The 21,573-nt window shown below is 39.0% G+C and overlaps 1 protein-coding gene across 4 annotated transcripts in view; it reads left to right on the top strand.

Moving 5' to 3' along the window:
• SIPA1L2 (signal induced proliferation associated 1 like 2) overlaps positions 1 to 21,573 on the top strand; it is a 162,673-nt gene that overhangs the window by 75,040 nt on the left and 66,060 nt on the right. For all 4 annotated transcript variants that reach the window (XM_056113579.1, XM_056113578.1, XM_056113577.1 and 1 more), the window contains exons 7-8: positions 1,177 to 1,753; positions 6,258 to 6,532. In XM_056113579.1, the coding sequence (XP_055969554.1) occupies positions 1,177 to 1,753; positions 6,258 to 6,532 (852 nt within the window). The remainder of the gene's footprint in view (positions 1 to 1,176; positions 1,754 to 6,257; positions 6,533 to 21,573) is intronic.

The following is a 21,573-nucleotide window of genomic DNA, read 5'->3' as shown; positions in this document are numbered from 1 at the left end:
GGGATGGGCATAAAATCATGATCAATAGTAGATAGCTAGGGAATAAGTAGATGCTGTGGAATTCATTTCACTTATTCTGTATTTTATTACGTTATTAGTTTACTTTTAATTTGTCCATCATATTCTAGAAAGTACTTGATATAACTAAAACTCAAGCTGACATGGGGAATTATTTTTTAATATATTTAAATGGTTAATGTGGTTATACTTTTTAATCGTTTATTCCCTGGAATCTGGTAAAACTGTCATAAAATCTGCTTTTTGGGTTTTTTTGGCTTTTTGGGTCACGCCCAGCGATGCACAGGGGTTACTCCTGGATTTTCACTCAGGAATTACTCCTGGAGATGCTCAGGGGACTATTAGGGATGCTGGGAATTGAACCCAGGTCAGCCGTGTACAAGGCAAGTGCCCTACCTGCTGTACTATCGCTCCAGCCCCAAAATCTACTTTTAAATTTCCAAAGTATGCTGAAGTGAGCTTTTCCTTTAAAAAGTGCTACTGAAAATGTTGACCTTCTCAGTATGATCATGTCCAATTCTACTGAGATCTCAAGCAACCAGTTGTGACTAACTACATTTATGGTGCAAGTGTCACTGTCTTTGTCAGTGATGCCCAGAAGCAGAGTTGGGCTACCAGGCTGATACTCTCTGAACCTCTGCATAATCTGTCCCACAATGAATCCATTACCTATATCTTGGTCAGGTTAGATGGGTGTAATGAAGTCCCATCTGCATTGTTACATGGTTGGCTTCATCAGAAGATGATTACTTCTCACAGTTCTGGAGCCTGTAAGTCCAAGATCAAGGTGTTGGCAGGTTTAGTATTTCCCAAGTTCTCTCTCCTTGGCTTGTTTATGGCCTCTTTGCTGTGACCTCTTTCAGCCTCTCCTCTGTGAAAAAGGCATCCCTGGGGCTCTGGGAGTGTTCAAATTTCCTTTGATAAGGACTACAGTTAGGCTTCATTAGGACCCAAACTCAGGACATCACTGTGACTTGTAGTTTCTAACATTTCTAATTCTAGGGAGTTAGAGTTTCAACATCTAAATTATAAGTGGATACACACAGCCCATAATAACTTTCCCACTAAGTGGAAAGTTCTGCTTAAAAACAAACAAAATCTTATATGTGAATATTATGGCATCACACTTCATCTTATTTCTGCTTTTTCCTTTCTCAGTGTTGGTGTTTCTAGATCAAAAGATGTACCACCATTTGGTCCACCGATTCCCAAAGGTGTAACTTTTCCAAAGTCTGCAGTATTTCGGGACTTCCTCTTAGCCAAAGTTATCAATGCAGAAAACGCAGCCCATAAATCAGAAAAATTTCGAGCAATGGCCACGAGAACGAGGCAAGAGTACTTGAAAGACCTGGCAGAGAACTTTGTTACGACCGCCACTGTGGACACCTCTGTCAAATTCAGCTTCATTACACTGGGTGCAAAGAAGAAGGAGAAAGTTAAACCAAGGAAGGATGCCCACCTGTTTAGTGTTGGAGCAATCATGTGGCATGTCATCGCACGGGACTTTGGCCAGTCTGCTGACATTGAATGTCTGCTTGGGATTTCCAACGAGTTCATAATGTTGATTGAAAAGGATTCCAAGAATGTGGTATTTAACTGTTCCTGCAGGGATGTCATTGGATGGACATCTGGATTAATAAGCATTAAGGTGTTTTATGAAAGAGGAGAATGTATCCTTCTGTCCTCAGTTGATAGTTGTGCCGAAGATGTAAGAGAAATTGTTCAGAGATTAGGAGTAAGTACAGGTTTCATATACCCTTAGGGGAATAGGGGGTTGGGGTGAAAGGGATAGGCCTTCAATCCCTAATCATAATAGCTTCCATTGTTATGATTCTACCATGATGTGCTGCCTAAGAAATTAATAACTACTATGGGTTCAGGGATTAATTTTAAGAACAATTTTAAAGGAATTACTGAATACTTGAATATCAAGAAGGATCCATTTATTACAAGTTGGTGTTAAATGGGAAAAAAAGGCTAAACTTTTTTTTTCCAGAGTAAACAAAGAGATAACTTTGTAGTATTTGAAGAAAAACTGGGGAATTGTTCAGATACTCTGTCTGCTTGTAGAAACTAATCTGATAGTATCTTTCCAGAGGAGAAAAAATAAACATACAATTGCTTTTGACCTTATGATCTCCTTTCCTCCCTTCCTTCTTTCTTCTTCCCTTCTTCCTTTCTCTCTCCCCACATTTATTTTTCATTCCTTTCTCCTTCACTTCCTTCCTTCATCACTCATTTTCTTTTTTTCTCTTCCCTTCTCTCCCTTCCCTTGCTCCCTTCCTCCATCTTCCCCCTTCATTTTTTTTCTTCTTTTTTCCCCTTCCTATCTCTTTTCCTCCCTTCCTTCCCTTTCTCTCTCATTCTTTATTTCTGGTTTCAACTACATATTTATATAGCCAGTATTTTTTTTAGTCTATCTGTTGATTTTGTAATTGATATTCCAGCCAACCATGATTTCTTAACGATGTGTTCTAGAATTCCCCTTTAAGAAGTCTTAAAATCTGTCTTAGAAGGGTTTCTTTTTCAGTACAAAACCCCTAAATGATATTCATGGTGATTAATAGCTTTTATCTCTGATCCTAATTTTAGCAAAGTAATGAGTATATATAATAGTTATAAGAATAAATCACATATTATAATACAAGAACAAAACATGCTTTGACAAAGAATTTTTCATGTGTAAATCTTCTCCCACAGGGATGTGTAATGCATTAATTAGGAAAAGATTTAACCAGTTAAGGACTGTGTTAAAAAGGAGACATTATACCCATTTCTTGCCTCTTTCCTCTACTACCGAACTATGTCTCTTCTTTTGAATTAGCAATCACATACACATAGGAGTCAGTACAATCAAGTCATTGTTTTCTTAGAGAATTGATTTTATTTGCATGTGCTATTTACCAGAAAGGCATTGGGAGTGCCAGCAGTATTATCAGTTTTTGTGTAGACATAGGTATACTTTGGGGGATAATTAAGCATGCAATTAGTTTTGTACCTGGAGAATTAAGTTGTCCTTGTCTGTCTCGGGAGACATTGTGCTTTTGGTAGCACTGTAGCATTGTCCTCCTGCTGTTCATTGATTTGTTCGAGCGGGCACCGGTAACGTCTCCATTGTAAGACTTGTTACAGTTTTTGGCATATCAAATACGTCACAGTTAGCTTGCCAGTCTTTGCCGTGGGGCACTATACTCTCTGTAGTTTGCCAGACTCTCTGAGAGGGGCAGAGGAATCAAACTCGGGTTGCCCGGGTCGGCTGTGTGTAAGGCAAGCGCCCTACCCACTATGCTATCACTCCAGCCCGTGCTTTTGATATTGCTTCAAATACTTCTGTTGGGAGATCCACTGAGTCATCATAGTCTGTGCTCCTGAAAACACAATATCAATACATGACATGTCAGCAACCACCAAAATGCCCAGTTCCTCATCATTTACTCATGAGTTCTTATGCAATTGTATAGTTTTTTTCTTGTTTTTGTTTTTGTTTTTGGAAAAGTGACTGTTGCTGATGTGACTAAGGTACCTAACATTTGGAATATATTTGAGCGGATATGTTCTAAGCCTTAGGTCACTTGTAACAAAAATAGAGTACAAAGCATCCCAAGAAATTTTGAGTAATTAGAACATAAGGTTGGTACAAGGCAGTAACATGAGAAATGGAAAGAACAGAGATAGTGAGAGCTCTTTAACTGAGGATAATCTTGGTGGTGGTAAAGGAAATTGAATTGTCTGTTCTGTAGGAACTGAAATCTGATTGATGAAGAGCTAGGTCGAGCTGGCAGTCTACTTGGGTTTACAACTTGTGCTGTCTCATAACAACTTGCTTTCAAAAGTACATGGACTTGGTGAATGGTTCTGCTATGTGTGTTCTGAAATTCTAAATTTTTGACTGAAGGCCGTTTATAATTTTTTTTGGACTGGGTAGTATACACTGTCTGGTTGGTTCTTGGTACATGGATAGGAAGTGACTTTTTTTTCTTTTTGGGACACACTTAGCAATGCTCAGGGGTTACTCCTGGCTCTGCACTCAGGAATTACTCCTGGTGTTGCTGGGGGGACCATATGGGATGTCAGGATTGAACCCAAGTCGGCCACATGCAAGGCAAGTGCCCTACTCGCTGTACTATCGCTCTGGCCACAGAAGCAACCATTTTTGTGTGATAACTGAGTCCATTGATGTATATGGGAAACTCCAAATCAGCGGAAAACAGATCAACAAGCATTTCCCATTGCTAAGAAACAAGAAACAGAAGCAATAAAAGAATGAAAATCATGAGACATGGAAGATAGTTGGAGAAAATAAGCAGAAGAGATAAAATATGTCAGATACAGAAAAAGGTTTACCATTCACCCTTCTGTTTGGTACCTGAATGCAAATTTCAAGTGAAAATTGAATTGCTATCTGAAGGAAGACAGGGAACATTTCCTGTTTTATCTTTGAGAGTGATAATTTATTGAAAAAGATATAGAAGGAAATAAAGAAAAATAATGATTCTGGCTCTGCCTTTTACAAAAGAACTATTTTCAGCAAATTTGACATAAATTTTTTAATTTTAGAAATTTAATCTTCCCAAAATTCACTAGCAAGGACCAGCAGTGCCTTTCCCTGCCTTCCTCAGTCCCAAAATGCCCTGTGTCTGTGAGATGCCCGTTGGCAATGTGTGCACCTCATGGTGGTAACCATGGAAACCTCAGGCTCAGGGGTGACACACTACACCAGCCTCAGTCCCACAGCTGCATTTGCAGTCATAGGTCTTATTAAATAGGAATCTGTGGATTCAGAGCATGTTTCATGGAAATGGAGCATTTATTAATCTGAAACTTTATACATTAGCTCTGTGCTTTGGTGAATACAGGTAGGATGCTTCTCAACTTTTAAACTCTCCACAAATAAGCAATGCCATAGTTTTCAAATGACATTTAATGAGTTCATGTTTTTCTTTCAATCCATTTAAATTATTCTCAATAAGTACTTTCAAGGGGAGCTTTAATGAGTTATGGATGCTTTCATGCAAACCTCTGTTCCTCTTGCTCATTCCTTTTGTGGCTTTGTTGTAGACTCTAACTCTGGGGAGGTGAAGAGTACTGAAACTGCTATTGCTTGGGTGGCCCTTGAGCCTCAGGAGATGGGACTGATGCTGTAAGACATCTAAGCTGCTTGCATAGCATCATCCTGTGCAGCTTCCTTGTCCTCAGGTTAGGAAGCCTGTGTGGCCATCCTGCATGTGTGTCTAAGTGGTCCTCACCAGTAGGCTGCAAGGGTGGTCAGTACATGGAAAACAGCCCACAGAGACAGTGCTTTCCTAACGTGCTGACTTCGTGTAATTGCCCATGCTGGAGGCAGATCACAAAATGTTAACTTGGACTTTTTTTTTTAAGTTAAATACAAAGTATCTAATAGTTTTTAATGCCTACGGCTTTGTAATGATATCTAAGAGTCAATATTTTTCCCATTGCTCAAGTCCATCTGAAACAATGGAAAATATATGCTTAAAGGTCAAGTGAGTTGACCTAAGAATGTAGAGGAGAAAATTATCTGAGCCTCTCTTTAAACTCTTAGACTTTAAGTTAGTGAGTGGCATCTAAGAAAAAATAGAACATCTGTGTCAAGAATGACTTTACCTTTGTAGAATGCCACCATTATTTTACTCTATTTACTCTGTACTCTTCCATGGTTCAGTATGCCATGTGCTGAGCTATGCAAGTATTTTTTTTAATAGGGTCTGTACTTAGCTATGCTTGGGACTCACCAGAGCATACACTCACTGGTGACTGGGGGGCAAGAAGTGCCATATGCAAGAGTTCTCAGGGGACTCTATAGTACAGAAATAAACACTTCACACATGTTAAACATTTGTTCTACCCTTTATTTTTTGGGTGGGAGCAAACCCAGCAATGCTTGGGAATACTTCTGGCTCTGCACTCGGGAATTATTCCTGATGATGTTCAGAGGGCCCATATGGCTTGCCAGGCAGGATTGAACCCTGGTCTACCACATGCAAAGCAGGTGCCCTACCCTTTATACTGTTGCTACAGCCCCATTGCTTCCCCTACCCCCTTGATAAATAGGCTGAACTTTGTATAGAAATATGTCCTTGTGTGGTGACTCTAATAGTTGAAGTTGATGATTCTGGGTGAGTGCAGTAGGATGGGGCTTGGGAGGGGGAATAGCACCGTGGATGTGCTTCTAAAGTGGAGGTCTTCTCTCTGGCATCTCTAACTATCTCCCTCTACCTCAGATAGTGACGAGAGGCTGCGAGACAGTGGAAATGACCCTGAGAAGGAATGGTCTGGGCCAGCTCGGATTTCATGTGAATTTTGAGGGAATTGTAGCAGATGTGGAGCCCTTTGGCTTTGCTTGGAAGGCTGGTCTTCGTCAAGGGAGCCGCCTTGTGGAGATCTGCAAAGTGGCGGTAGCCACTCTAACCCATGAGCAAATGATTGACCTGCTCCGGACGTCCATGACTGTGAAAGTGGTCATCATCCAGCCCCATGACGATGGCTCACCCCGCAGGTAAGGTAGTGCTTACTGCTCCTTGGCTTCTGAAGTAGGTGCTGTCCTGACTGCCCTTGCATGATCCTGAGAAAAATGCATCAAGTGCATCTTCAACCAACGTTGATTGAACATCAATCACTAGAGAGATTCTAGTTTTTCATTGAAGTCCTGTGATTTCCAGTACAGTTAATGATGGTTTTTCATGTACATAATTCCAATACCACACCTATCACCAATGCACCCACCTCCTTGTTCTGAAGACCGTGAGGTTGGTCTCTTTGAACACATCTCTTAGCACCACTACTGATTCAGTTGTGTGGATCATTACCCCCATTGTGTTGTCTTTGGGCCTTTGTTGCTACCTTGCTATGCATCTTTAAGTCCAGAATGAGAGAGATCATTCTGCATCCTGTGACATTTTAGATTTTAAAAAGAACTTTAAAAATTAATCACTGTATAATGAATAATAAATCCCTATTTTTGCAAGTAATTTTATATGAGCTATTAAAGCAGAGGTATTTTAGTAAGGAGAAGAGAACCTGCTTGGTTACCTGAATTGGTGTGATATATGTCTAAGAAGAAATATCCTTAATAAAGGATAATAGTTGAGTCTTTAGCAAATATGCTTTTCTGTTCTGTTAGAATTTTTCTCCATAATGTGAACTCATTGATTATTTACAGATATGTAAGAAGTCAATAAATCTATGCCTAAAGGTATACCAGAACATCAGATATATTCTGTGTGGTGACCTCTCTTTTCTAGTTAAATTGGTTCAGGACTTTTTCATAAGTTGTCAGTTGAAACAGATTTTAACAAGTGACTACATTTGGAAAATTCAGAGTTGAGGAGGTGGCTGGTGGCTAGAAGTGAGGATGAAATGAACAAACAGTATTGATACATTATTAGCAGAAAATAACTGCTCTACATTATGATAATGCTAGACCCAAAGGAGAAAAAAATACTTATTAAGAGAAAGCTCTCTACCACCCACCTGTGACCCACCATCTCCTCGAAGTGCACCATCTGGTAGTTTTATTTAGAGCACATTTTATGTTCATCTCCAAAGGACTGCCTGTAAGGTGCTGTGAGAGCTCTAGATTTGTAAAATTCAGGAATGCCTGAAATCCAGGGATGTTGTGTGATCTTGGATAATTAGCATGCTTTCTCAAAGCCTTGTTTATAAAGTTGAAGATGGGGGGTTTACTACTACCTTCAAACTTTTTATGGACATTAAATAAGATAACATATAAAGAACATAAACTCTAAAACAAATTCTTATAAAATAGTAGCGGGATTACCACACCTACTTTCTGGACTCATTTTCACAGTAATTGGGGTTATTCTTTTTCCTCTCTATATCTTCTTTCTTCATCCTCTAATTGTTTCTCACCCTTTTCATGCCTGTGGCCCCTTCTGGTCTTGTTTCCTTCCTGTGTCCTCCTGTCCTACTGGTTGATGCCCTAGTTTCAAGATATAGTCCCCTTGAATATCCTTGGGTCAGCCCTGCCAAATGGCCCCCAAATGAGAAAAGCTGGTCTAAAACAACACTTCTGGGGCATTTTATGCAGTGTCTTGAGTGCAAAGCCAGGACTAACCCCTGAGAATTACTAGGTATGACTCAAAACCCTCCCTACTAAGCCAAAAAGATTCAATTAGACATATATACCCAATGACTGCTTATTGGGATAGAGCAAGTTTACTTTTGTTTTGTGTTTGAGTCATATCTGGTGGTACTTGAAGGCTGTTCCTGGTTCTGTGCTCATAAGTGACCCCTTGTGGTTTTGGGGGACCAGGTGCAGTGCCAGGGATTGACAGTGGGTGGGCCGCATTCAAGGTGATTACTTTACTTTTCGATTCGTCGATTGCCTCAAGCAGGCCCCAGTAATGTCTCCTTCGTTCTAGCCCTGAGATTTTTTTTTTAAAAAGTGCCATATTCAAGGCTCTTTCAGAGTTAGGAGAATGAGACCCTTCATTGTTACTGGTATTTGGCATATTGGGTACGCCACGGGGAGTTTGCCAGACTCTGCCGTGTGGGCAGGTTACATTCGGTAGCCTGCCAGTTTGTCCAAAGTAGGAATAAGATAATAAGATGTTGCTTCCGGGAGCTGGGTTTTATAGTCTCTGAGTCTTGACCATTGATGGAATTACACAACGCCAGGGGGCCAGTTGGTGGGTGTGACCCCCGCCTACTGGAATTTGGAGGATCTGGGTGGAGGATGCTCAGCCCCCATGCGAGTAGGCTTGGAGATCTCAGCCCCAGGACCTGCGTGGCATTGATCCTCTGCCGGTACCTTCATGTGTGCGGAGAGTGGTCTCAGCATGGTGGTGGCTGGTTCTGGAGATCTTCAGCTGCCAGAGCCCTGATCGGGGCGGGGAGGAAAACTCAACCCGCTCCCCTCCAAGGGGCCCCGGTGAGGACACTTTACTTTTATTTCCTGCATATTTCTTTGGCCCATGAATAGCTCAACCTTAAACAATGATTTTTTTTTTTTTTGAGAAAGAGACCCACTATCAGCTTTCTTGCAAGTTAACATAAAGAAAACTTCAAAACTTCACAAAATCCCATTTCTATTGTTATGCTGTTAGCTACCTGAAGTTCTATGACTTTTTTCCTGTATTGCCCAAGGAGCTCACAAAATAAAGATTTAAGTAGCCAAAATTTCTCATGAGAATAGCAGCCATATATCATGGAAAATATCCAAGATGTTTTGTTGCCTTGCCTGATTTTTGCACCATTAAATCCATTTTCATCCCAAGAATCCCATGAATAAAATACAGTGGGTATGAGTTAAAAGAAATCGAAGACTGTTTCATTTACAATGAGGCTTAGAAGTAACAGAAGTCAAAGCCTATAGACCCTTGAATTTTTGAAGCTAAAATATTATGAAAGTGAAAAGTCTAGATTCTGAGATTATTTTTAAGTTCATCATTAGAATTTTTTTATATGGTAATATTTTCCTTCCTTTGCTACAAAAAGGTATTTATAAATTTTAAGGAGAGAATAAGTCTTTTATCTGTCTTAGTAGTTGTTGGCTACTATAGAATGAGACAAAAATGTTAAAATTATATCTCTTTGGGAGTTGACATTTCTCCCCTGTTTTTAGTTTCATCACACTATTGCATGTTAAGAAATTTTTTAAGCTTTCAAAAGATCTTATTAACAAAACTGTTAAAATTATCATTATGTTTGATATTTAGAACATATTATTTAGAAGAGTAGAATTTCCTAAGAAAAACTGGATTGTTTTTCAACTACAGTAGTAATAACAACAACAAAAAAACCCTACCTTTTAAAAGTTCCAGATGTTTCTTTTTTTTTAATCAAAGATATCTTATCTGCCTTGGTATGTTCATAATTGATTCCTTCAAATGCAAATTCTCTTCTTGAAGCTGTTTAAGAACCAGCCACCACCATGCTGAGTCTTACCTTGTTTGTTCATATTATTATCAATGTCATTCTCTGAAGTCACAGAGTTTTTTGCTGAATAATCTGGAATGTCTTCGATTTTTTAACTTAAACTAGAATTAGAGTTAGCTTCTAGTCTGATAGTAACACTTGAAAATTGCATTCCCTCAAATTATGAAGGTTTTAAACCTAGCATACATATTTAAAATTACACCAGTTCAGTCTTTCAATTTACTGTGAATTTGAATGTGTAACTATTGTAAAGGACATTTATGTTAGTTTGGAATTCCTGTTCTGTTGGCAATTATCTGGGAACCCTGTAAAGTGTTTGCTGTTGTCAAGCAGGTGATCAGGGCAAGAAATTGTCCGTATAACACTAGTCCCTTCCTTTAAACTACAATGTTAGTATGGAACATCGTTTTTAATTTTATCTATGCTCTAAGCAAGTTTGGCTTTCTGCACTATTATGTTTGTAAAGAAAAGGAAGAAGAAGACTTAAAAGACAAAACATTTAGTACTTGAGTTATTTTTAAAATTAAAATGTAAATCTTTAAAATGAAACATCACTTGCTCTTTCAAGGCCATGTTCTCCCTTGAACACATAGCTTACTTGCTTGTCTGTATGATTTTACTTGCTTTTTCCATTCTGGAGAAATCTTACATCTTTCGAAGCAAGTTTCATCAGTAAAACTATCTTGTTTTACTTTAAAAAAAATCACTTAGTGCAGTTATGCCTATAAAAAAGTAGACAGAGTTGCCTCGGTGTAAAACTACATATTTGATATGTGACATGAAAAATTACCCTATCTTCTTTCATAAATTCGCCCTTAACACTTTTCAGGAAGGAGCAGAAAAGGAAATATTCATTGAGTTGAAAGAAAGAGTATATATTGTATATAGTTTTCTCCTTTAAGTTGTCTATAACTTAAGGACTATAACATAAGTCATATAATTTATGTCTATAACATAGACTGTTAAAATGGTCAAATTAATGAATTGCCATATTTGATAAATATATAATGTGGGAAATACTTCAGTTCATTTTTGCCATATATCAGCTTGATTTTTGTCAAATCTGAAGTAATTTGCCTCAGAGTCCATCTGCTCCTATCAACAGTAGGAGAAGTCTGTCACTTAATAGGCTCACTTCTGGTTGTCTGCAGGCCAGTTATGACTCATAAACTTCTGTATTAAATGAAGTCTTTAATAGGAAAGTATGTTGATTCAAAACCCACTCTGCAATATGAAGTCTTGTTCTCAAGCCTCGAGGTGATACAATTCAGCTCTCCCTTATCATGAAAAGAGTGAGACCCATTTTTCTCTGTTTCCCTTGTAGAATTCCAGAGAGCACCAAGCAGGGAGAATTCTTTTGGGATTGCTTATTAACTGATCTCGTGCTGGGTTTGGATTCAAAAATGAATTCATATATATTGGGAATGAGTGACAAAAATCAATGTGGGACTAGAACTCTTCAAATGGAACTGAGGTTTTCAAGAGAGCAAGGGTATTTCTCCAGCAGTCTCTTGCCAATAAGAGAGTTGTGTACTCTTAATTAGGCACTTCCTTGATTTTACAAGGAATGGACTTTCCCTAGCCCAGAACCTTCAAAGGTGACTGCCATTCTGTCAATGTCATTTGATGGAAAGCATCAATTTAAAAGGCTAATATAAAGGAAATAGCAACTCATCAGAATTATGCATGAGTTGTTATACAGTGTGAGTGATTTAGTAAATAGGTCCAATAAAAATGGAAATGAAATTCCTTGCTGTGATACATCTGTTTTATGTGATTTTTTTCATACTTTGTTGACATACTGTCCAAGACATATTTTTCTGTATAATGCAAAACAGTGGAAGTTATCTCATGGTGTCATGAATCTGAATTTTGGTTTTCTCATCATTCTATAAAATTACAACTTTATGCTTTTCTCTTCTGCTTTGCTGCCTATTGCCTGATCATATAAATCACCAGTGTACAAAGAGGGAGGAGATGAAAATAGAAATAGGGAGAAGAACTCAATTTTGTCAGATTGGCAGTGAGTGTGTGTGTGTGTGTGTGTGTGTGTGTGTGTGTGTGTGTAATCACTTAATCACTTAATCACTTAACTTCTCGTTAGTCGTCAATTTGCTCGAGCGGGCGCCAGTAACGTCTCCATTTGTCCCTGTCGCGTGCTAGTGTAGCCCAATGGCATCTCTTCGCTCCGGGAACATGGAGGGCCTCAAACCGATCGTTCATGACCTTGACAAAGAAGTCTGACCATCTGGTAGGTGGGCGGCCACGCCGTCTCTTGACATCCCGTGGAATCCAATCAGTAACAGCTCTAGTCCAACGGTCGTCTTTAAATCTCATTACGTGACCAGCCCATCTGATTTTTGACACCTTGGCAAATAAGACAGCGTCCCTGATCCTTGATCGTCGACGGATGTCAGAACTCCGGATTCGTTCTGTCATTTGAGTGAAACGTGATATTCCAAGCATAGCTCTTTCTATTCTTCTTTGGGAGACCTGAATGGCATTCTCATCTTGTTTGCGTAATAGAAGAGTTGTGTGTGTAATAGAAGAGTTGAAATCTGATCCAAAGTGGGATTTAAAGAGTTTCAATTTAGTTTTCCTTTTTTTTTATATGTTCCTCTTTTATTCTGTGTAGTTAGTTACAGTTTCAGTAGCATATTTGCAATAGTGTTAGAGTTTATGATATTGATCTACAAAGTTACTACTCCCTACCACTGCTCTAGAACCTAAGACCTCTACCATTGTCCCTATGCCACCTCTAGTCTGCTAGAGTTACAATTTATTCATATAGTAAAGGAATCTGGTAATGCCTCATGGACCCTCCAGCAATTAATTTGATAAAAAGTGCATAATTTGAGGGTCTCAAAGTAACCTGAAATACATTTATTATTCTGAGTTCTTCCATGGGATGTTAAGATTATTCTCTTACTCTTTGAAATAAGAACACTGGAGGGGCTATCGCACAGTGGGGAGGGCATTTGCCTTGCATGCGGCCAACCCAGGTTCAATACCCAGCATCCTATATGATCCGCCAAGCACCGCCAGGAGTAATTCCTGAGTGCATGAGCCAGGAGTAACCCCTGTGTAACGCCGGGTGTGACCCAAAAAGAAAAATTAAAAAAAGAACATTGGATTATAGAATAAATATAAAATAGGGTAGATTACCTTAAATTTACTCATTTGCCCATTTGTTTTAAACTATGTGTCAGAGTCTGTGCTGGATACTAAGGCTATTAAAGTGAATGTATTAGACATAAGCTTTGCCTTAATGTATTCCTTTGTGTCTGCCTGTCATTCTAAAATACAGTGCACTTTATTTATATATTTTTTCTATTTAAAAATGATTTTCACCTGGGGCTGGAGAGATAGTGTATAGAAGGTAGGGCTCTGGCCTTCTATGTGGTCTACTCAGGTTCAATCTCTGGTATGCCACATGGTCTCCCAAGCCCTATCAGAAGTGATTCCTGAACACAGAACCAAGATTAAGCATCCAGGGTTTCCTCCTCCTCCCACAAACAAAAATGATTTACCAAACCATAACAATAGATTATTTGGTATTACTTATTTTAGTGCAGAAAATGTTCTTACTCTCTGCAGTTAATAATCTACACTTTAGTCCCCATGCTTTTCATTACAGTTTGAAATGTAGTTATGTTCTTAACACTAAAATAAGACTGCAAAGGGCAACAGTTAAATATGAACATTTAGATGGTTAGGCAAGTAACTGTCTCATGCTTGACACGCTATAGCATGTTCTGATAGTTCACAGCCAATGGAAACATAGTCATCAAATCCAGTATCAAATAGCCACTGAGAATCTTTTGTTTAACTTTGAATTACAGTGTATAGTGCAGTAAAGGGTTATTCATAGTCTCAAATTTCCTAAGGGAGAAGATAAAAAAGGAATTTGCTGGCTTTATCAAGAACTCTCTGAACCTTTGGTTATACATTGAGTATTACTGAGTGCTTGGGTTGCAGAGAAAAAGGACACAGTCTCCACTGTGTCTGGTGAGGAAGGAAAAGGATGGACAATAGTCATGACTTAGTCCCAGAGAGCCTCATTTCCTACTTAATACGACACACCATTTCAGTTGAACAGATTTAGCCAAAGGGCATGATCCAGATGGTTTATGCTCTGGAGTCTAGCTTCTTAAACTGGGGACCACAGCCTCATGTGTAGGTTTGCTTAACTGAAATGGGAATCTGGAAAAATGTAGCTATGGTAAAAGTTTTCTGAATGCATGACAACCAAAATGGAATTCAAAACCAAATAGGTTATGAATTGGAGGGGTTTCTGGCAACACACATCTGTGATGTATTTCTTTGGCCAAAAAAAAAAAAACAAAGGTGTCCTTCGTGAATGTAGAAAGTTTAAGCAGCTCTGCTTTAGATGTTTCTTCTCCTATCTTTATTTTAGATGGCTATTTCTGTCTTTAAATTATGGAAACTTGTAGAAAAGTAAATTACTATTTCATTCACTATTTCATGTATGACACTGCCCTAAACATTGCAGGAAGCTATGCTATGTGGTTATCTCCCTGTTGGAAGCTTTTGATTCTTTTTTTATGTAAACTGAAAGAGTGTGACTCAAGTGAATGAGCATCAATTACCCCTGTCACCTTGTTGGATGATTTGGAAAGAGTCTTTTAGCTATTAGCATTCTATTAGCATAACAGACATTAAAATGATTAAAATATCAGTGATTATTTCAATCCCTGGGGCTATAAAAGTACATACTATAAAAGAAGCAGGTAGTTTTTTTCAGAGGATTTATCTGCTTTTGTTTCCAAAGATTCATTTAGCTCCTAGTGGAAAATGTGGCATGACTTTGGTCATATCATCTGGAATTTTTTTTGATAGTTTGCCAGATTCTGAGAGAGACTGATTCAGGAGTCAGAAGTATCAGGTGCCAATGTGAACTCATTCCTGATTAGTTCCAGCACTCTCCCACCCTCTCTAAGCCTTTAAAAATTGGCATTTTCTTTCATACTACCTCAGAAATATTTTAGAATTGACAAGATATAGTATATATGGAAAATCACAAAGTACCCAGATTAAGGGGCAGATTGGAAAGAAAACTTATCATTGCAAGTATGTTGTGAGGTGTTTTGTCAGACTACTGGGTTCAGTTAAACAGTCTCTGTGCCCCAGCCAAGTCCAGGGAAATATATAGGTTGTTTCAAAGCAAGGTAAATGCAACTTACAATTACATGATTATAAATATGGTCATGTGATCCATTGTTTACCTGGGAAAGACCCAGTTAATTTCTTTGTTCAACTGCTCTTTTGTTGTTCTTTGAACCATTCTCACTTCTCTAGTTTTTTGGTTTTGCTTTACTAAAGTTTTTTGTTCTCTAAAGGTATTGTCCCTTGTTTTTGTTGATTTTGTTTTTCTTTTTTGGGTCACACCTGGTGATGTACAGGGGTTACTCAGGAATTACTGAGGGGACCATATGGGATTCTGGAATCGAACCAGGTCAACTGCTTGCAAGGCAAACACCCTATACCTCTCCCCCGCCCCAACACACACACTCTCCCGTGCTATCACTCCAGCCCATTGTTGATTATTTTTTAAAAGGGATCCCCCAGGTGATACTAGGGGGAAAGGGGCAGACATACTGTGCTAAGAGGAGACATTTAGTAACAAGCTTTGCCAGGATGGCCTCAACTCTGCTGCTTCAACTCTCCCTGATTCTTATCCATGTGGCTCTTCCCCAAAACAGTCTTGAAGTAGCTTCAAGTAATGCTACTCCTAGTAAGAGAGGAAGAGAATAATGTAACAAGATAATAAGTGTATGTAGAATAGCTTACAGTTCTAAAGTTTTCTGCAGTCTTGTTACAGAAAATTAAACTTTACAATTCCACAGTTTTGTAACTATATAACATTGGCAACATATTCCATGAACATTTCTTTTGCCCTCTAATATTGCTTTCTTCTCTGTGTGTTTTATTTGGTTTTTATTTATTTTTGGTGTGTGGGGGGAACACATAGTCCTGGGAGGTACTCCCAGTGGTTATAGGGGCCTTGAAGCTAGAAATACAGGGACAGATCAAATTAAGGGCTTATGTATGCAGGAACTACACCCCAACTCTTTATTTGAGTTCTCTTCCTCTCCCACTCTCCTTCCATACATAGTGGTGCTCAGGGGCTACCTGGTAAGTTTTTAGGGAACATGTAATGCCAGGGATCCTGTGCCTCTAATGCACTCTTCATCCTTCCTTTATGTCATAGAAGGAAAAATATTATTTGTTTAAAGTTAAGTTCTTTTTTATGAAGCTGTCCTTTCTGGAAGGTTGTCTATTTCATACAATTTAATGTGAGGTCGGATATTCTTAACCATTACATTTAGAGGAGGAGGAACCTGTATCCAAAGAGATTGTCTCATTTCTAAGCTTACCTTACCTAGGTTTTGAGCACAGAGCTCAAACTCTCTTTGACCTCATTGATAAAAGGGTTCCTGCTGTGAGGCATAGGAGAATAGTGGTTGAACTCCAACGAAAATAATGCTAACTTCCAGGCTGAAGAGGGTAAAGTCATCTTTTAGAATTGAATTCACAACCTGGGCCAGCAATGATACTGATTTCAGGGGCCCCAGCTTGTCGTGGTTAGAGAGTTCTTACCAGAGAGAGTAGGTGTGTCATTAAAGGAAATGGGCCTTCAGTGGTTACCATCTTCTGGGAGGGAGGGGGGTCTCTCTGGGTATCTCTGAAGTTACAGATGTTAAGGTAAGTTCTGGCCAGTGAGCATCCATGCCTGCTAACTGGAACAGAGACGATACCATGCATTATCCCTGAAACTGGAAACAGTCCTTAACTTTACATGTCTGCCAGTAAGAATCCTACTTTATGCAGAAGGAGGCAAGGGGAATGCTAATAAGTGTGGATGTAATACAAGTTAATGAATGAAGGTCTCTTGTATAGGAATAAGCCTAACCCAAGAAGTCCACAGTTCTAAGTTCAGAACGACATTATTTTACAGAATAGAGCAGAGATATATATGATTATCGGAGGGCTCCAACTAATGGTATTACTAGTCATTATTAAATTTTGTAGCATAATATTTTAAAATAGCACTCTTCATGACAGTCTTAAGATATATTTGAGAGATATTTAATTCAGAAAATTTACTAAACAAGGAAAGTTCAATCTTTTCTTTATTTATTTGGGGGTTTGGCATATATCTGGCAGTACTTAGGACTTACTCCTGGTTCTGTGTTCAGGGATCACTCCCAGCAGGCTTAGGGGACCATATGTGATACCAGGGAACAAATTCAGGTCATAAATATTTTATTTATATATAACTCTGAAGATAAGTTTTTATTTATCTCTACCTAGTATGTTTATTAGAAGCATATGTTGGTGATATATATATATTTGTCATTGAACAAAATAGACATCTCAATGCATACATATAACCCCATGTCCCTATCTAAGGTCTGTGAGTATCTCTTTGGGGCAAGAAGACTATGAAGATTTTACTTGCTGGAACTGCAATTTTTTGTTTGTTTTTTGAGCCACATGTAGTGATGCTCAGGGTTTACTTCTGGTTCTGCACTCAAGGATCACTCCAGGTGCTGCTCAGGGGACCATATGGGTTGCTGGGGACTGATTCCAGGTTGGCTTTGCTTAAGGCAAGCGCACTACCAACGATACTATCACTTTGGCCCTGGAACTACAATTTGTAAGTTCGTCTTGATTTGGTATGTCAAAGGAAGCCAGGCATGTTTTATCAGTGAAGTTCTGAATTTATATAATATAGCATGAATCAAAGTACATATCTTTTCTTCCAACTATGATGGGAGTTTTTGTTTGTTTGTGGTCACACCCAAGCAATGCTCAGGGTTACTCCTGACTCTGCTCTTCAGAATCATTTCTGGTGGGCTCCAGGAAGCATATAAGATGTTGGGATGTATTCCAAGTCATCTGTATGCAAGCAAGAGCCCTACCCTCTGTACTGTCTCTTCAGGTTGCCAAATTTGAATGACTATACCATCCATAAGATTGGTCACTCTAGCTTTTGTTGTTGTCTTTTGTTTCTTATTGCATTTGGTCAGCTTGGGTTTTGGTTGACTTTCTCGGTTAGAAATGTGTGTCTCTTTAGGGCAGCATCAAGTTATATGCTCCAGATGAGCAGGAATATCTTGCCTGGTACTTATGCTTGAACTGCCCCAGGAGTAGAAGGGAATGTGAGGGTGGTGCATATACCCTCTGATTTTCACTGTAGCAGGAAAACTTCTGGAGGCTTACCTGTAAATCTTTTTTTTTTTCTAACAATTTCTCTCAGAGGCGTAGGATTTTCTATATGTATCCTTCAAGAGATTACTCATACATATGGAGTAGAACTGAATTTGACTAGGTTTGGTGATATAATTAGTGGTATTGATGTCTTAGTCATGGAAACAAACAGCTGCTTTATTAGAGCAGCTATAAAAGTTTCACATAAGAACAAATTTTATTTAAATTTCAAAATCAAGTCATTCTTTTAAGAGTAGTTGATTTTTATTTCAGTGAAAGAATGGCAATATTTAGTATTAAAAGATCATTTACATCTGACTTTTTGTAAAAGGTTGGAAAGGAAATCATTCTCTCTGATTTCCTCCTCATCCCAATGCACTGCACACATTTTCTCAGCACTTTCTCAAACATTAGTCATGATTATGCATTTATATAACATTTCCTTTGAAGATTTAAGCTAAATTATAGTGTCTTGTTAAAGACTATGTCTATGAGCATGAATTAAATAATCCACATGACTCAGCCATCTGTCTTCGCTTTCTTAATTCTTCCTATTAAACTAAACCCAACAACCTTGAACCCAAAATCAGCACTAAGATACAAGTTGTCCTTTGATTCACAAGATTCAAGTTTGATTTATTTATTTTTCTTTCAAAATTGAACTCTGGGGCCTTTCACCTTGGTAGTTTTGCTAAAGATTCCCAGACTTGCTCATTGAAGACAGATGCAGCCTTTGAGAGAGCAAAGCCTGGGGTTCACCTGAAAATCAGTATCTTACTTAGAACACTGGTGACATGGCCACTAAGAATAGGTTTTCTTAGGGCCAGAGAGATAGTATGGAGATGGTAGGGGTGAAAACACTTGTGTTGCAAACATCCAACCCCCTGTTCAGTCCCTGGAATCACATATTGTCCCTGGAACAATTCCTAAGCCTCCCAAGTAGCATTAGATGTAGTACAACCCCTTCCCATTTTTTAAAACATAAAAATAAAGAAAGCACAGCTGTAGGGCGTTTGCCTTGCACACAGCCAACATGGCCAACCCGAGTTCAATTCCTCCGCCCCTCTCGGAGAGCCTGGCAAGCTACCCGGAGTGTCTCACCCACACGGCAGAGCCTGGCAAGCTCTCCGTGACGTATTTGATATGCCAAACACAGTAACAATAAAGTCTCCAATGGAGACGTTACTGGGCCTGCTCAAGCAAATCTGCGAACAACGGGAGGGCCTTTACCTTTACCTTACCTTTTAAAAATAAAGAATAGTTTTTCCTGATGGTTATTCATCTATCATATTATTCTATCTTTATGATATTCAACTAAGTCACTGATCAAATGGATGGATAAGTCAATAGTTTTGGGGATGTGTTATAGCTCAATAGAAAACCACTGTTAGAATTCAAAGAGCTTAAGCAATCCAGTATGGGTTTATACTTAGTAATTTCACCAATGATATAACTGATAAATTCAGCAAGTTTAGAGTAATTTAAACTTGTTTTGAATAAGAGAGTAGCATTTTGCTTTGGGAGGAGGAGCTTAAAAATAAAGATATGAAGAAAGGTTTACTAAGTCAGAAAAATTCCACTCCATACTCTCTTGGAAATTGATCTTCTTTAGCAGATGAACAGGAGGTTCCTCTCCTGAGTTGATCCTGAGTCCTCTACCACCTCTGGATAAGTTCAGCGCTCCCTGTAGGTTGACATCACCACTTTTGGAAACACTGCTACATCTTTTCTCATCCATTTCTGGGTGCACTCTATACCTTTTAACTAGTCTTACATTCTCTCTTTTTTTTTCCAGAAAAAAATTATATTCTTAATAATTTCCTCCACCTTTGTGAAGTAGATTTTAGATGTTGCAGTTTTGGGACTGAGCTTTTATTTTTCTTTTTGCTCTCCTATAATCCACCACCACCACCCCCCAACTCCAGTTCACCTTCCAACCTATTGGAAGTCTTTTGTTTGCTTTTAATGTTTTATGTTTGTGGACCACACTGGCAGTCTAATAGACTACTCTGGCTCTGTGCTGAAGCAGAGTGGAAATCATTCCTGGTGGTTCTCCAGGACCATATATTGCTGGGGACCAAACGCAGGCCCCCTGCATGCAGAGCATTGTCATTCTTCTTGATGGGACAATCCACATTTTGATGCAAAGTTTAGAGGAAGGAGAAGTGACACTGGGTCTTCCCCAGGAGTCTTTTTCCAATTTTTTTTCAGTCTTATTCTCCTTTCATGGAATGGACTTTGATTCTTTTTAGTTGCATTTTCTGGGTTACTTCTGTCCCCCAGATGGAAAGAGGAGTTGTTGCCTGACAGAGCCCAGTGTCATAAGGTTTCAGGGTGGAACTTCCATTTATTCACTCTTTTCTGAATAACTTTATCTTGTAAGCTTCCTCTTCCACTATTGTTTAGCATTACTTGATGGTTCCATTTCCTACAGGTGATTGGAGCTATACAAGGAGAATGATCATGCTTCTTGTTTTGCCCCATTGCATACTTGGGTTGTGCTTCCTCTGCACTGCTAAACTATTTGCCTTCCATTCATATAGACTGAGAGTGTTTTGTTTTTTTAATTTTTTGTGTTGAATCACAGTGATACACAGTTACAAGGTTGTTATGATTAAGTTTCATTTATATGATGTTCCAACACCCATCTCTTCACCCACCCTCTCCTCACCTACCTCTGTGGCAAGCACTTTTCTTTGTTCTCTCTCTCTCTCTGTCTCTCTCTCTCTTTCTCTCTCTCTCTTACACACACATTAATGGTATTATGGTTTGCAATATAGATACTGAAAGCTTATCATGTATAATCCCTTTACCTACTTTCAACACTCAGTTCTTGTACAGGTGACGATTTCTATTACTGTCATACTGGTCCCTTCTCTATCCTAACTGCCCCCCTCCCCAGTTCTCCCCTCCACACTTGTGGCAAGCCTGAGCTTGTCTCTTGAGTAACATTGATGTCTCTGTTTCTTGATCTCTGCTTTTTTGTTGTGGTTTTTGAACAGAGGTTAAAAATAGTTACTTTTTTTAAAAAGGCATTTTACTGTGGGAGTTTATGGTAAGGGTCTTTCCAGAGTGCTAAGGGGACACTCTCTCATACTTGATCTTGAGGTGCAGACCTGGCAATTTGGTGTTTGGCCCCAGCAATGTGATCATGCTTAAGGACCAACAAGGCTGTATCTAGTGCTACTCCAGCGTTCCTTGCAGTGACAGGTGTCAAACATGTGCACTCTGCCCCTTTGAGTTAGCTCCCTAGCCTGGAAGTTGATTTTTCTTATTGTTTTTGTTTTCGGGTAATACCTAAAGGTGCTCAGGGCTTACTCCTGGCTCTGTACTAAAGGACCACTCCTGACAGTGCTCAGCGGTCATATGAGATTCTGGTATCATCCCTGGTTGGTCTCATGCAAG

This window comes from Sorex fumeus, unplaced genomic scaffold, assembly GCF_029834395.1.
Source record: "Sorex fumeus unplaced genomic scaffold, SorFum_2.1 ptg000021l, whole genome shotgun sequence".
Lineage (NCBI taxonomy): Eukaryota > Metazoa > Chordata > Mammalia > Eulipotyphla > Soricidae > Sorex > Sorex fumeus.
Note: the sequence above shows the minus strand (reverse complement) of the source record. Positions and strands in the feature narration are given on the sequence as shown.